This window comes from Phocoena phocoena, chromosome 1, assembly GCF_963924675.1.
Source record: "Phocoena phocoena chromosome 1, mPhoPho1.1, whole genome shotgun sequence".
Lineage (NCBI taxonomy): Eukaryota > Metazoa > Chordata > Mammalia > Artiodactyla > Phocoenidae > Phocoena > Phocoena phocoena.
This window is the reverse complement of record NC_089219.1, coordinates 56,297,927-56,314,217: the sequence shown is the minus strand read 5'-3', so window position 1 is coordinate 56,314,217 and position 16,291 is coordinate 56,297,927. Positions and strand designations below refer to the sequence as shown.

General features: G+C 40.8%; 1 protein-coding gene across 2 annotated transcripts in view; it reads right to left on the bottom strand.

The window, feature by feature from the left end:
- The window catches only part of DNAJC6 (DnaJ heat shock protein family (Hsp40) member C6), a 152,417-nt gene that overhangs the window by 20,018 nt on the left and 116,108 nt on the right, over positions 1-16,291 (bottom strand). For both annotated transcript variants that reach the window (XM_065875317.1, XM_065875311.1), the window contains exons 5-12: positions 15,644-15,766; positions 11,242-11,375; positions 10,536-10,730; positions 9,535-9,652; positions 5,097-5,176; positions 4,026-4,219; positions 3,845-3,925; positions 1,121-1,555 (exon numbers count right to left, since the gene is read on the bottom strand). In XM_065875317.1, the coding sequence (XP_065731389.1) occupies positions 1,121-1,555; positions 3,845-3,925; positions 4,026-4,219; positions 5,097-5,176; positions 9,535-9,652; positions 10,536-10,730; positions 11,242-11,375; positions 15,644-15,766 (1,360 nt within the window). The remainder of the gene's footprint in view (positions 1-1,120; positions 1,556-3,844; positions 3,926-4,025; positions 4,220-5,096; positions 5,177-9,534; positions 9,653-10,535; positions 10,731-11,241; positions 11,376-15,643; positions 15,767-16,291) is intronic.

Sequence of the window (16,291 nt, the reverse complement as noted above, 5' to 3'; positions counted from 1 at the left end):
TAAGAAGATTAAGGTTTTTTAATAAGCCTACACAAACAGGTAAGTGTCAGTCCTGACATTCAAATCCAAGCCTTTAACTCTGGACTCAGTGTTCTTTCTACTTCCTCTTGGAGGACAGAATACCTGAGGTCCAGATCTGGATTGGCACTAATCAGCTGTGTATCCTTTGACAAGTCAATTAATACAGCTGGCCTCAATTTCATTGTCTATAACCTGAGGCACAGATTTAACTCATGTCTGAAAGGTCCCCTCTAGATCTGACTCTGGAACATAACTACCTGCCTGGGACTATGATGAATTAAATCAGTGGAAGTCACATAAGGTACATGGTCTTAAAAACATGACCGTTGAGTACTATGCTACCTTGGATCCTGGGGACTTCTTTTCCTGACAGAGCTTTTGTTCACTGTGGTGAGTAAGAACTGCTGAAGGGTAGAGGAAATAGCCTGGGATTCAGGGCACCTGGCTTCACACTGTGGCTCCATCAATAACTAATGTAGGAACGTGAGCCTCAGCATCTGCAGTCCATGATTCTGAAACTCACTCATGTAAAGAATGACTCCAGCTGAACCACCATAAATCAAGACTAGCCCAAAGCCTTCTGAGAAGTGAAGGATGATCCTGGGAAAGCAAGTTCCTAAAGGTTACCACATGCCTGGAGAGTGGAGACACTCCTCTTTCCTCTTCCTAATGTGATGTCATCTTGGTTAATGGGGGATGATAACAAGGGCAGCTAGTTCTTTAGAAGCTATAATGGACCTCTGCTTACCCAACTCTACTGTCTTGCCAATGTTAAAGAATTGTGGGTGACCAGTCACAGAAAGGGTTGAGTCTGTGGCAATGAGCAGAGTGAAGCTGACTGAGCCTCACGGGGCTCAGACTCTGTATCTGGCACCAACTGCTCTGCTCTGCTAGCTGTGCTGCTGGCAGCAGTCCTACCAAAATGGACAATATTTCTATTTCCTCTTGTGGTGCCCACTGAGATGAAGATACAGACCTTTTGGGGACTACTAGGGAGATCAGAGAAGTCTAGATTATTAGGAAAGTTCGATTCCACCTGCTTGGCCCCAAAGTTATAATTCAACACTGAGAGGTACAGCGCAACATGAAAAAAAATTACCTTCTCCTACTCTCAGTGTTGGAGACGCAGAGGTGGAGGCGGTGGACCGGCGCGGTGTTGACTGGGTAGATGTAGGTCCACTCGGATGAAACACGTCGTCCACCCCTGACTGTCCGGCCCGGGCAGGGCCAGCTGCACCTCCACCCCCAAACAGGTCACTCAGAAGTTCGGAATTGGTGGGAGGAGCCGCCGGTGAAGAGAAGTTCTTACTCACTGCAGACCCTTCTAGACCCAGAAGGTCCACGTCCTCAGTGGGTGGAGGGGCAGCCGGCTCCTGCTGCTTTTTGCTGGGCTTCCTGGCTCCATGAGGTTTGTCGCCATTGGCATTGCCATGTGGGCTGGAAAGGGTCAGAAGTTCATCATCCGACTGCTCACTTTCCTGATTCACTAGGGCAGCGTGGTCCTCCTCACAGAATGATTTCTCCGATTTCTGATCTAAGGAAGGCCATTATGCCAGGAAACAGTTAGTTACCAGCCACAGCATTATTGCTTTTTGTTAGAGTCTATGTACATAACTTCAGAAAGAGAAGCCTGAAAAACACACAATGCTTTTAGACCCTTACCAATGGAAAACCTGGATGTATTTCACATTACATTCAATGACCCTTACCAATGGAAAACCTGGATGTATTTCACATTACATTCAATGACTACTTGTTGAGCATCTGAGAGGTAGTATAGCATAGGAGTGAAGAGCAAGAACTCTAGAATCAGGCTGAGTTTGAATCTCATCTCTGCTACTTACTGGCTCTGTGACACTGAGAAAGTGACTTTACTTCTCTGCGCCTTGGTTTTCTCCTCAGCAAAATGGGAGTAATAAATAGAACCTAGCTCACATTGACTATTGTGAAAATTACATGAGATGATATATGGAAAGTGCTCAGATCAATAGGAAGTAGTACTTAAGTGGTTTTTATTATTTTTTAAAATTACTATTATCATCATCATCATCTTCTTTTTCCCAGCACTATGCTCGGTGCTTTGAAAAAAACATTATATCCTAGTCCTCTGCTGCCTCCTCTCACTTTTTCTTCTCCATGTGGCCTGCAGCCAAAAGCAAGGTCTTTCTCCCACAGTCTGGAGCAGAAGTGAAGCCCACACCTAATAAGTGAATAGAGGGAACGGCTCTGCTTAGGATGGTCCTTACACCAACCTAGGAGGAGATACTTTCTGCGTAAAATGGGGCCTCTTCTGGGGAAGGAATGGAGAGGCTGATGAGTGACTTTCCAGGCCCTCCTTGAAACAGATCCCTCTTTCGAACTTTGTTATCTACTGTCAGATGGATCCACGTTCCAAATCAAGTACAGATCCACATCCCTCATCCCCAATTCTGAAATGCAAAAAGCTATGAAAAAGGAAAGGTTTCCCTAAACTGGTGGAAAAATCTGACTGGGACTGACATGAAAGTTATTTATAGTCTTCATTGATTTCACTCAGGGTTATGAGTTATGTTTCACTACAGACATTTTAACATGTTTGATAACACATTGTCTGAGATGCCACTGGGGGTTCTAAGTAATATGCAGTTTATGTACCGTATCATCTTTCTAACTTGCAAAGAATTCTGCATTCCTAAACCCATCTGGCTCTGCTGGGTTCAGATAAAAGATTGTGCACATGTGCTTAACCTATTTTATAGCCTGATAAGAATGATTTCTAAATTATTTACTAAAATAGCAGTGGAGAGTAAAAGTAAAGTTTTCTTACAAGCCCTTATGTGAGGAAGAAAGATATAGGTGAAACTAAGAGGGGGTTGGGAAATCCACCTGCTATCTAGATTTCACTGGGTTTTCCAATTTTTTAAATGTTATTGGTCCCATTTCTCAGTAGAAAATTCTGAAAGCAAGACTTCGATTCAAAGGAATGCTATGAACAATTTTTTTATCAAACATGGAAAACTCTGTGTAGGCAATGGGAATACTGTCTTATGTTTACATGGCAAAGGAAGGTCAATCAAGAGGATTTTAAGTACACTATCACCAAAGCCAGTTTCCTACCCTTTTCTTAAGAAAGTCCTTACCATGGAATTCTACATTGAACTTTGCAGTTAACCTCAGCAAACTCTAAAAAGGATGGCGAATGGGTATCGATCAGAATGCCAATGCTAGTCTACTAACGGTAGCAGTCTGAAGTGTCACATCGGGAAGGATTCTAAACACATCTCCAGGTTTGGCAAAAAAGGATATTGTGATCGAGCCCAATTTCTGCCAAGGTTGTTAAAGCAAGTAGCAGAGATATGCAGGCAAAGTGTTTGCCTTCCCTGTCCCAGGGGAAGCTCACCTCTGCCCTGCTAGTGGTTAGAGCCCTGGGCAGGGTGGGTGGAGTAGTATGCCAGATTTTATATTTTTAAGGGCAGGAGATAGAGTCCTTTGTTAATTTCTTTGTGTGTCAGCAGTGTAAGGGGAGAACCTAGAAAATATCATGATTATTCATAAATCCAGGAAAGATGTGATCCAAAGCACTGCATAGATAGAAAAGATAAAGTTCAACTTAAAATGGCCTTTTGCATCAATCTAAGAGCATCCATGGAGTTCAAAGTAGGGAAGCTCCTGATTTGGAAAAGGAATGAGCAGGAAGAATGTGAAACAAAGAAGACCCTAGATGGATGACTTCTAAATGCTGCTTTACTTTAGGCTGCTTCGAGGACGAATCCTCTTTATATATACAAGAACCACATAACTTAACCACCTAACCACGTAACTTGGAAGAAATGCTTAGAAGTACCTTGCCAACAGAGAGTGGAAAAGAAGCCACCTTGCCCAAAATGTCTGGGGTTGTCTGGAGGGATGTCTATTGGAGCCTGTCCTATAAGACAAAAGACATCAAGGAAACACAGGAAATAAGTCAACGTGAGAAATCACACAGAGGCTTCGTTCTGAAAACAAAACCACCAGGTGACTCATACCTCCTAAGACCAGAGTATCTTGATGCTCCTGGTGAGAAGAGAAGAGGATGCTGGGGTTGACATCTTTTGTGCAGTAATGTTCCCATGGCGGGGTTAAGTCTATCACTTTGTCATGGGGCTGTAGTTCTACATCCAGAGTCACCTGAAATAGCTGAGGATATTTTTCTGGTACATCACATGCATCCAACTCAGGCCTAAGTAGAGATTTAAAAGAATAAGATTAGTGAAAAACAATGGAACCAGTATGATGTTCGGCACAGAAACCATTGTAGATTGATTCTTAGTTTCACTCTGAGACGCATTTCTAGGGAAAAATCAACAATTAACCAGATAAGAGACTTTACTTTTCTGAGTCTCAGTTTCCTTATCTAGAGAAAAGAGGAAAATAATGCCTGCCCATAGAATTTAAATACTACTGCATGTGAAAGCATTCTAGATAGCAGGGCGGATATATCCAGACAGTAAGCACTGGCAGGACCAAATCAGTTGTTAAAATAGTGAAATAAGCCCAGAGCTACCACCTTGAGCTCTTGAGTGTCTACTCCTAAGCTGTAGCAACTCCCACCTATCAACCCACCTTCAGCCACTCCCTTGAGTTCTCTAGGCCACACTTTAATAATAGCAACTAAGGGTGCTATAATCTTTGGTGCAGGGCGTCCCCCAGGACCCTGCTTCAGTGCTGTGGCCTGGCATCCATTCTGACTGGTCGCTGCTCATAGCATACTGCTGATTCCACTGCCTTCCATGTTGCAAAACACAAAGGGATACACAGATGCAAAGGATCACAGTATTGAAACTTTGTTCCCTCTTTGTTCACTCTCGTTCCCTCAGATGGTATTTCAGACCTTTCAATTTGAAGTCTGATCCACTCGTGTTTAGGACAAATCACACCCAACTGAAAGTTATAAAATGCATCCAGCCTCTGTACGTTGCTAAGCCACACGCTACAGCTCTGAAGCACAGGATTTGGGGGGAAGCTGCAGCATGGCAATAATGAGCCTTTAGCACTTGACTCCTAGCATTTCACAGCTGCTTGGATTGAAAAGGGATTTTGGCCCAAGTAGCACTCACTTGGTGAACTTTAAAACTGTTGTGTCCAGTGGAATGAATCCAGTATGAAACTGAAGCTGGAATATCTGAGTGTTGGTCACCTAAAAATACAAGAGAAGCACATTACAATCAACCACTGAAAAGGGAATCAGATCAAAAGATTATGTTTGGGGGAGTCATACACCATCAACTGTTTCTATATCTGCGTCTTTGTTTTCTATGAATATTAAATAACCTCCTCATTTGGAGCTGACCCAGGTTCATTTCTAGCCTCTCCTCTCCACGAACTCTGCCTTGGCAAGCCATTCCTTTATCTGCTAATGCCCTATGTTCTTACACCTTGCAATACTTTGACTCATATCATTCCTTCTGTCCAGGATGCCCCTGCTCCAACCTGATGAACTCATCCTTCAAGGACCACCTTGAAAGGTCACATCCTCTGTAGCCTTTCTGAACCACCACTGGATAAAACAAACTGCTCCCATTATGACATCTCATCCTACCTCTACAATGATAGTGGATATTTGTACATGTGTGAGTTTCCCCTGAGCTCCTTAAAGGCAGAGATACAGTTTTACTCTTGTCAATCCTAAACCCCTAGGCAATGACTGGCACAGAGTATGTACTTAGCAAATATTTAATGAATTAAAATACAATTACTTGCTATGAACATTAGGGTACATATACCTTTTCGAATTAGTGTTTTCATTTTCTTCAGATAGATAACCAGGAGTGAAATTGCAGGATCATGTGGTAGTTCTACTTTTAATTTGGGCGAGGGGGCGGGGGGACTCCATACTGTTTTCCATATTGGTTTAGCAATTTACATCCCCCCCCCAACAGTGTACTAGGGTGCCCTTTTCTCCACACCTTTGCCATAATAACACTTGTTATTTCTTGTCTTTTTGACAATAGCCATTCTGATGGGTGTGAGGTGATAACTCACTGTGGTTTTGATTTGCATTTCCCTGATGATTAGTGATGTTGAGCATCTTTGCATGTGTCTGTTGGCCATCTGTATGTCTTCTTTGGGAAAAAAGGCCTATTTAGGTCTTCTGCCCATTTTTAAATTGTGTGTTTTTTTTTTTAAACATTGAGTTCATAGCAGCATTATTCACAACAGCCAAGATATGGAAGCAACCTAAGGGCCCACTGACAGATGAATGGATAAAGAAGATGTAATATATGGTTATTACTCAGCCATAAAAAAGAACGAAATCTTGCCACTTGCAACACAATGCATAGACCCGGAGGGTGTTATACCTAGTGAAGTAAGTCAGACAGAGGTAAATACTGTATGCTTTACTTATATGTAGACTCTGAAAACAAATGAACATAACAAAACAGAAACAGACTCACAGACACATGGAACGAACTAGTGGTTGTCACGGGGAGAAGGGTGAAACAGGTGAAGGGGATTAAGAGGCACAAATTGCCAGCTATAAAATAAGTCATCCGCCCAATTTTTAATTGGGTTGTCTGTGTTTTTGATATTAAGCTGCATGCGCTGTTTGTGTATTTTGGAGATTTATCCTTTGTCCACTGCTTCATTTGCAAATATTTTCTCCCACTCTGAGGGTTGTCTTCTCATCTTGTTTATGGTTTCCTTTGCTGTGCAAAAGCTTTTAAATTTCATTAGGTCCCATTTGTTTATTTTTGGTTTTATTTTCATTACCCTAGGATGTGGGTCAAAAAAGATCTTGCTGTGGTTTACGACAAAGAGCGTTTTTCCTACATTTTCCTCTAAGAGTTTTATAGTGTCCAGTCTTACATTTAGGTCTTTACTCCATTTTGAGTTTATTTTTGTGTATGGTGCTAGGGAGTGTTCTAATTTCATTCTTTTACATGTAGCTGTCCAGTTTTCCCAGCACCACTTATTGAAGAGGCTGTCTTTTCTCCATTGTCTATTCTGGCCTCCTTTGTCATAAATTAGGTGACTGTATGTCCAGGGGTTTATCCCTGGGCTTTCTATCCTGTACCATTGATCTATATTTCTGTTTTTGAACCTATCTGTAGGGCAGGAATAGAGACGTAGATGTAGAGAACGGACATGTGGACATGGGGGAGGGAAGAGGAGGGTGAGATGAATTGGGAGACTGGGTTTAACAAATACACTACATGTGTAAAATAGACAGCTAGTGGGAACCTGCTGTATAGCACAGGGAGATCAGCTCGGTGCTCTGTGACGACCAAGATGGGTGGGATGGTGGGGGGTGGGAGGGTGGTCCAAGAGGGAGGGGATATATGTATACATATAGCTGATTCACTTCATTGTACAGCAGAAACTAACACAACACTGTAAAGCAATTATACTCCAATAAAAAATAAATAAATGAATAAGTCACAAGGATGTAATGTATAGTACAGGGAATATAGTCAATATTTTATAATAACTCTGTATGGTGTGTAATCTATAAAAATAATGAATCACTATGTTGTACACCTGAAACTAATGTAACATTTTAAGTCAACTGTACTTCAATAAATAAAAATTTTTCTAAATACAATTACCTGTAGCGTTATTTGTGATATCCAAACAGTGGCAATAATGTAAATGTTCATCAAATGATGAAGAGATTAATAAAAGCTATATAACCATACAATGGAATATTATCTGGGTATATAAAGAAGTACTGATATATGCTACAACATGGATGAACCTTGAAAACATTAGGCTAAGTGAAAGAAGCCAGTCACAAAAGACCGTACATTGTATGATTCCATTTATATGAAATGTCCAAAATAGGCAAATCCATAGAAACAGAAAGTAGATTCCTGGTTGCCTAGGGAATGGAGGAAGAGGAAAGGAATGGACAGTGGCTGCTAAGAGGTGTAGAGTTTCTTTTGCGGGTGTTGAAAATGTTTGGGAATTAGCGGTGCTGCACAACCCTTTGAAAATACTAAAAATAACTGTACCGCACACTTCAACAGGGTGAATTTTATGTCATGTAAATTCTATCTCAATTTAAAAATTGAAAAAGTATGATTACTTAATCCCTCATCCTCAATAGAAATATCTCCTCTCACCCCGATCCAAATAGGGCACTACAGAAAAGGCACAAGTTTCTAAAGAGCAAGGTTTGCTCTTTAGTTCTTGGGCTTCCATCTTCTGGCAAAACCATCTGGGCAAGTCAAAACCTCTGAGGCTTAGTTTCTTCCCCTGTAAAATGAAGGCAATGGGCGTAGGTAATCTTTTCTTTTTTTTTTTTTTTTTTTTTGCGGTACGCGGGCCTCTCACTGCTGTGGCCTCTCCCGCTGCAGAGCACAGGCTCCGGACACGTAGGCTCAGTGGCCATGGCTCACGGGCCCAGCCACTCTGTGGCATGTGGGATCTTCCCAGACTGGGGCGTGAACCCGTGTCCCCTGCATCGGCAGGTGGACTCTCAACCACTGCGCCACCAGGGAAGCCCTGCAGTTTTCTTTTTTTTATTGAAGTCTAGTTGCTTTACAATGTTGTGTCAGTTTCTGCTGTACAGCAAAGTGATTCAGTTATACATATTTATACATTCTTTTTTATATTCTTTTCCATTATGGTTTATCACAGGATACTGAACATAGTTCCCTGTGCTATACAGTAGGACTTTGTTGTTTATCCATTCTATATAGAATAGTTTGCTTCTGCTAATCCCAAACTCCCAATCCATCCCTCCCCCACCTCCCTCCCCCTTGGCAACCACAAGTCTGTTTGCTATGTCTGTGAGTCTATTTCTGTCTCTTAGATAAGTTCATTTGTGTCATATTTTAGATTCCATATATAAGTAATATCATATGGTATTTGTCTTTCTCTTCCTGGCTTACTTCATTTAGTATGATCATCTCTAAGTTCATCCATGTTGCTGCAAATGGCATTATTTCATTCTTTTTTATGGCTGAGTAGTATTCCATTATATATATATATAATTGAATTTTTATATATATATACATATTTACACCACATTTTCTTTTTCTTTTTTTTTTTCTCTCTGCCTTGGGTCTTCGTTGCTGTGCGTGGGCTTTCTCTAGTTGCGGCAAGAGTGGGGGCTACTCTTCGTTGCGGTGCGTGGGCTTCTCATTTGCGGTGGCTTCTCTTGTTGTGGAGCACGGGCTCTAGGCGTGCGGGCTTCAGTAGCTGTGGCATGCGGGCTCAGTAGTTGCAGCATGTGGGCCCTAAGGTGCAGGCTCAGTAGTTGTGGTGCACAGGCTTAGCTGCTCCGCAGCATGTGGGATCTTCCCAGACCAGGGATCGAGCCCATGTCCCCTGCATTGGCAGGGGGAGTCTTAACCACTGTGCCACCAGGGAAGTCCCTCTACCACATTTTCTTTATCCATTCATCTGTCGATGGACATTAGGTTGTTTCCAAAGGTAATCTTTAAATGTTTTTTCTGATTCTAAAACCAGAAGTCACTCAAGCCCGAAGTGATGTACACTCCTATTAAAGGATCAGCTGAGCTTATATCATAATTCTTTCTGAAACCATACCTTAGCCTGTAGCCGGCTTCCAATGGTTGACCTCAAGTGATACATGGAAACAACCACATCTCCTTGCACAGTGATGCTCAAGGGAATGAAGATTTTTCCATCTTGGACACGGTACTCTCTTTAAACAGAGACAAAAGCATACACTGAAAGAGAGTCTAATCTGGCTCAATAACACAGCTATACAGGCACAGTCTTCTGTGGCTCTGGCCAAGGCACCTGCTGGCCCAGGCCTGAACCCAGGAACCATTTCTTATCTTAAGCAAAGTCAGGAGCACAGCCAGTGCCAACTGGATGCAAATTGGTTCTGCCACAGGATGCCACTGGTCTTATGCCAGGTCCTCTCTCTCCAACCCATCCTGATTTCTAGATAAATCAACTGCCCATTAGCAGAAAACGTTTTCCCCAAATACATGTAGCCCTGATGTATTTACCTTGCCCTAACTGTAAATTTACGATAAAAACAGAGAGAGAACAAAGAAGTCTGAGATCAATATAGAAACAGCAGTGAGATGCTCTGTATCTCCTATACCAATTTCGAAATTCAATCTGTTTCAAATTAATTTCATTTTCTGTTATCATCTAGTCCCTTCTTCCATATCTCCCACCACCCCCCACTGGCACTTGCTCTTTATTACAGATTCTATAACTTTTTAATTATGTGACCATCTACCTAGTTGCTCACCTAGAAACCTCATTCATTCCTGATTCTTCCATTATCGTCACCAATTCTTATCAAGGTCATCTCCTTCTTAAACGTCCAGGTCTTCTGCCCTACACCACTGTCTGAACCCTCATTATAGCTCATGTTAGTCCCTTAGTTTGTATCACCATTTGAAGGGGGGCTATGGCATCCCTTGATTTAATTGTGCTTTTCTATATATTGAACATTTTTTAAAATATCAGGCATTTCATAATGTAGTCCTCAAAGGAAGAACAGGATCCAACTTACACAGGAATGGAGCAGTTCACAAGAAGAAATGAAGAAAAGTATCATGACTTACTTCATTCGTTCAAAATCTGCACAAGTTGTATATATTTTGGTTTCTCCAATCAGTACATCACAGTAAGGGCGACATCCATTTCTCTGTTTGTTGAAAAAAGGAACTGGACTGACAGTGATCGACTTAATAGTGAGAGGCTTGAAGTGAGGGCGGTAGGGTTTGTCTGCTAGGAGGTCACACATGTAGCCCAGGTACCTAAAACACAAGAAGGACATTCTGTTGGTGCGACCACAGCAGAAGAAATAAGCAGTCAGTTTGCTAGAAAGTTTGTTCTCATAAATTATTAACCAACAATAAAAATTTACTGTGTTAATTCTTTAAACATTAACTGGCAAAAGAGAATGCTGCCATAATTTAGGAAAGCTTTTATCTAGTGACACTGCTGTACTTCCCCCCGAAGAGCTGACAAAGGGGTATTTATTAAATGAAAAAGCTTACGGGCATTTTACACTAGCTCAATATTTGATCTAGCAGATTAAATTTATCAGTTAAGGGCTAGCTTTAGAAAAAATAACAGAATTTATCATCAGACGCAGTTTTAACCCAAGAGGAAGTAAGGAGATGCAGTTTAAATAAGAGAAAGAAGAAACTGTGCCCAAAGAGAGAAGACAATACATCGATCATCTAAAAAGGTTCTTCCCCTTTTTTGGGGACATGATACAAATTAGACCATGTCTGCACCAACCCTGCATCTAGCTGACCTTACCTCCTGTGGGATGGCGAAAGTCCGATTCCTGGTCGCTTTGCGTAGAGTAATCGAACAGCTGGGCCAGGAGTAGAGTAGAGATTACAGAAAATGAACATAGCACCAACCAGAATTGATGATGCTGCCCGTCCATCCTATCAAAGAAAACGTATAAACTTGTCAGAAACATGGATCGGTCAGGCACTCAACACTGAGAGTGGCTGTACTTGCAATTAAAAGAAAGAGGTGAAGGGTGGGGAGTCTGGGCATGGGGTGTGGAGGACAGAAATCTTAACTACAGGTGCCTGTCAGTTCAAAACTGTTCACCTGAAAACCCGAATCTATCCCAGCTATTTAAATCACAAAGCAGCAAGGGAAGACGGATTCTTAGGATACAACTGACTCTCTGCTAACCTAAGAAACCCAGCAATATAAATTAGATTTGTACGTATTTACTGAAAAATAATCTAGTTTTCAAAGTAACTTTGGACTTGTAGGATCAGAATAGTTGAGGTCTCTCAGTTTAGGGTGAAGGTAAAGAGTTCTCAGGTTAGGCAAATACTGCTTTTTGGAATATGTGATGTGTGTATTTTACCCAAAGTTATGTTCCTAGATGGATATAAAATAAAGAAGCTTCACCTGATTCAACCGCACTCAGTAAAGGAATGCAAGCGATGACATTCCTGACATGGTGAGCAGCTTCTTCTAGAATACTTTAAATGACAAGGAGCATCCTGCTTCTGGACGGACTTCACAAAGTTCTTCCTTATACTTGAACATGCTGAGTTGCAGTCTATTCCACTCAACGATCCCCATTCGTCCTTCTCTCTGGACAAAGTGTAAACCTACTCCTTTCTCCCTGGGACAACCCTTCACATATCTGAAATACTCTCCCTCTCCATCAACTTTTCTATTTTCCAGGTTGAAAACATACCCAATCTGTGATAATTTTATGTCACAACTTGATTGGACTAAGAGATGCCCAAAGAGCTGGTAAAACATTATTTCTGGGTGTGTCTGTGAGGGTGTTTCTGGAAGAGATCAGCATTTGAATCAGTAGACTGAGTGGAGATTCACCCTCACCAAAGTGGGCTGGCATCATCCAACCTGTTGAGGGTCCAAATAGAACAAAAAGGCAAAGGAAGGGAGAATTCTCTTTGTCTTCTTGAGCTGGGACCCCCACCTTCTCCCTGTTCTTGGACATCGGAGCTCTTGGCTTTCAGACCTACACCAGCGGCCCCCTTGGCTCTCAGGGCTTCAAACATGGACTAAATGTTACCACTGGCTTTCCTGGTTCTCCATCTTGCAGGAGGCAGATTGTGGGACTTCTAGGCCTCCAAAATCACTTGAGCCAATTCCTATAATAAATCTCCTCTTACATATGTATCTCTACACATATCCTGTCAGTTCTGTTTCTCTGGAGAACCCTGACTACTACACAATCCCTTCAATTCTTCCTCATTTGATGTTCCATTTTAAGAGACATCATCATTCAGTGGACTTCCTCTTAACAGACTCCAGTTTTAAAACAACAGCCTTAAATGTGCTGCCCAGATGTGAAATGCAAGATATAAGATGTGCTCTGACCAAACTAGAGAGGAAATATCATCTTCCTTAGTGTGGTAAGAACCCTCTGCTTTTATTAACATAACCCCAGGCTAAACTAGTTTAAATGTAAGCTAAATCACACCATGAGCTCTTATTGATCTTTCTATTCACTAAAACTGTTAGTTCTTTTTCAAATGACGTGTTAACGGACAAACACACTTAATCTTTTAGAACCAGAATTCAGGACTTTACATTTACCCTGTGTTTAATTTCACACTGGTAGTTTCTAGGAAATGACCCATCTGAGAAAACTGAGAGGCCTGCCTCCACATTTTCAAAGCTGTAATAAAAGGGCAACCAAATTCAACCTTTTCCTGGGAGGATGCTGATCCATTAGTCACCTATCTTTGGAAGCAATATTCAGCCAATAGTTGTCTAAATGTCTAAAAATTTAGCCCCAATTTCTCCACCTTGAATATAAGAAATGGGGAAATATCTCGCAGGACTCCAATGAACTATCTCTACTAACCTATTCGTCTCGTTCCGAAAGTCCAGTTGGTTTGATATGTGTGTTCGTAATGAATCGATGTGGACTCCTTTTTTCTAAGAGTTTCAAATCATCTGTGCACAAATTGTGTTCGAATTTCTCCTTGAATTGCCATCAGGCTCACCAGCCTGTAACTTGCCAGGATCAACCTCCTCCAACTTTTGGGAAAAAAATCTCCTCTCCTTTCTTCACTGGCACTCTTCTTCCTGTTTCCTCATACTGCATAAGGAACCCATAATTGCTTTTCCAAGTGCTTTTAGCATTCTGTCGCATAATTTAAGTCTAGAGAGTGGATTATTTTTAAGTACTGTGACGCTCTTTTACTATCTCCCTACCTCTCAGCTTTGTCTTAATTATCAGTGTTACTCCCTTTCTAGCTTGATATCTGTTCCCCCGATGAAGGAATGGAATAAAGGATTTAAGATTATACCGTGTGCCTCCAGCATTTGTCCTTATTCCAAGGACAGTTTTTTTTAAAAAGACATTTTTCTCAATCTTAATTCTTTTTAGAATTTAGTCTTCCTGACACTCTTTTAACAGGTTCATGGCTCTTAGATATGTGTTCTCTACTTTTATCAGCCATGCAGGTCTTTTAAAAAGTTTTCTTAGTTTTTTTAATTAAAAGATGAATATACGCTTATTTTTAATAAAACAGCAGTATATATAGGATAAACATAAATGCTCCCACCTCCAGCTGCAATTCCACTTCCAAAGACTTGGTGCAGACTTCCAACTCATGCATGTCCTTTTGCAGTAAGCCTAGAGAGCAGGCTATAGGGTCTTCACTCTTTGTATGTCTCTTCTTTTTTCTTCTTCATTGGGTTTTTATTTGTTATGATTGTATCATTAGAACTGGGAGCCTCTGGTCTCTCTCGAGCCATCTTCTCTTACAAAGCTGCCAGACCTAGGCTCGCTGAACTTTTAGAAAGTTCTCGAGTGAAGAAAAAAATCACCAAAGTACCTAAAGTCTGCTTAGTCTCTAAAAATAATCTGTCCTTTATACAATCTGTTCTGTCTCTGAAAGGAAAACCCTTTGGCCTTTCACATTAAACTCCTATGAAACACCAAGTGTTCTTCTTTTATTACCAAGAATTTGGGGATGTGAGATGGAAAGAAGAAAAAATCTCAGCTTTCATCCCGCTTTTAGCCAACTAGCTCTCAAGAAAGAGGGAGAAAATCATCAACTAAGATTATAGCAAAAAATACACCTTGAAGTTTATAGAAGCAATGAATAGTTCTAGTATTTATGTTCAGATTTCATTTGTGTGTTCATTTCTTTATATATCCAATCGCTTATTCAAATCTTTCATACCTTGTGACCTTTTGTCACATACCTTTTGTTTTTAGAAAAAACAAAAATCCCACAAGGACTCAGAGGCAAAAAATATACAAATCAATTTTCACTGCAAAGTAAAGGAGCTGTTACAGTGGAGGATTCCTGGACTGAATGTCAATATTATGACATAGTGTGAGTGTGTTTTGTGTTTGGTAATTGCAATCATTGTTGCTTTTGTTGTGGTCATCCATTTACAATGCTTGGTGTCAGTTTATTTATCTCTTGTAGAAATAAAATACAGTGTTAAAAAAAAAATCTTTCATACCTGGGATTCCAAAGTAAAAAAGGCACAGTTCTTGCCCACAGGATGCTAACAGTCTAGTGGGGAAACAGGCAGGCCACCAGATTATGACGATGCAGTATATTAAATGCTTAAATCCAAAGACATTTAGATATACAGGTCGAATGTCCATATTGTCAAAAAAGATTTTACCTAAAGTTGAGTTTTAAACAATAGGCAAGAGCCCTCCAGAGGAAGCGTTGGGGAAAGGGACTCTAGGAAGTCAGTGGTCAGAAAAATCATCAGTCCCACTGGGAATTGCTATAAAATACAGTCAATCTATGTGACTACTTATAAGGGCATAGATGTCTTTTTATTTCATTTTTATTCAAACATAAAGGTAAGAAAAGAATATTCCAGTGTGCTTATGTCAATTCTATTCACCCAAAACTCAATGGCATTTTTGCCTATGCACACACAGCTTTTGTTTCTATCTCTTTTATAATAGTTAGCACATTCCAGAGGCCCTGTATTACGTGGGTTGTATACATATCTGCCTCTCCCACTGGTATTCGAGCTTTAGGGCAAGAATAATAAGTTTTCCCCTCATTTTATATCCCTCACATCACCTAATTCCTAAGTGGGTTCCTAAGAAATGCTTATTCAACTTAAGCATTACCTGGTTCACCAGTCTGTGTAAGGCCATTTGTATTTGACCAAACCAAACCAGCACGAATGATAGCCAAAACAGCAACAAGAAAAGGTTACTCACCAAGCAATGGACAACACAGACGTTTTTGGGATTCTGTAGTAGCCAGTTATACATATTCCGACACACAGCAAAGAGGTTGTGCAGACTGGGGGCCTGCCTGATGGGCCAACTGCATTCTGAGACCTAAAGGAACACAGCGGAAGGAAATGAGTTCGCCAAGCGACTTCCTCTCTATGGGCAGGTAGCACACCAAACAACTTCTGGAAGTGACACTACATTCTCTTTTAATACAGCAGAAAGAGTTGGGAACAGGGTCCAAACACAGAAAGAAGAGTTTAATCCTGCAATTTTTTTAATATAAAAACTCTGTTTCGGTAAACGTATTTTGAAATATTGGGTTGGCCAAAAAGTTCCTTCGAGTTTTTGTAAGCGCTTACGGAAAAACCCGAATGAACTTTTTGGCCAATCCAAAACATTTTAAATTAAACTAGATGCTTTAACATACGTATTTGGATTTTTAAAGGTTTCAATATTTGGATTTCAAAGGTTCAATGTTCCACTGCATTTAATTTCTATTTAGTATAAAATGTTTTGACCTGCCTACTAGATGCTTAATTATAGGATTACATTATAAATCCTGCACTATCCCTAATTTTATCCAAGATGATAAAAGTGAAAACATGAAAAAGTGCTGCTGAATAAGCTGAA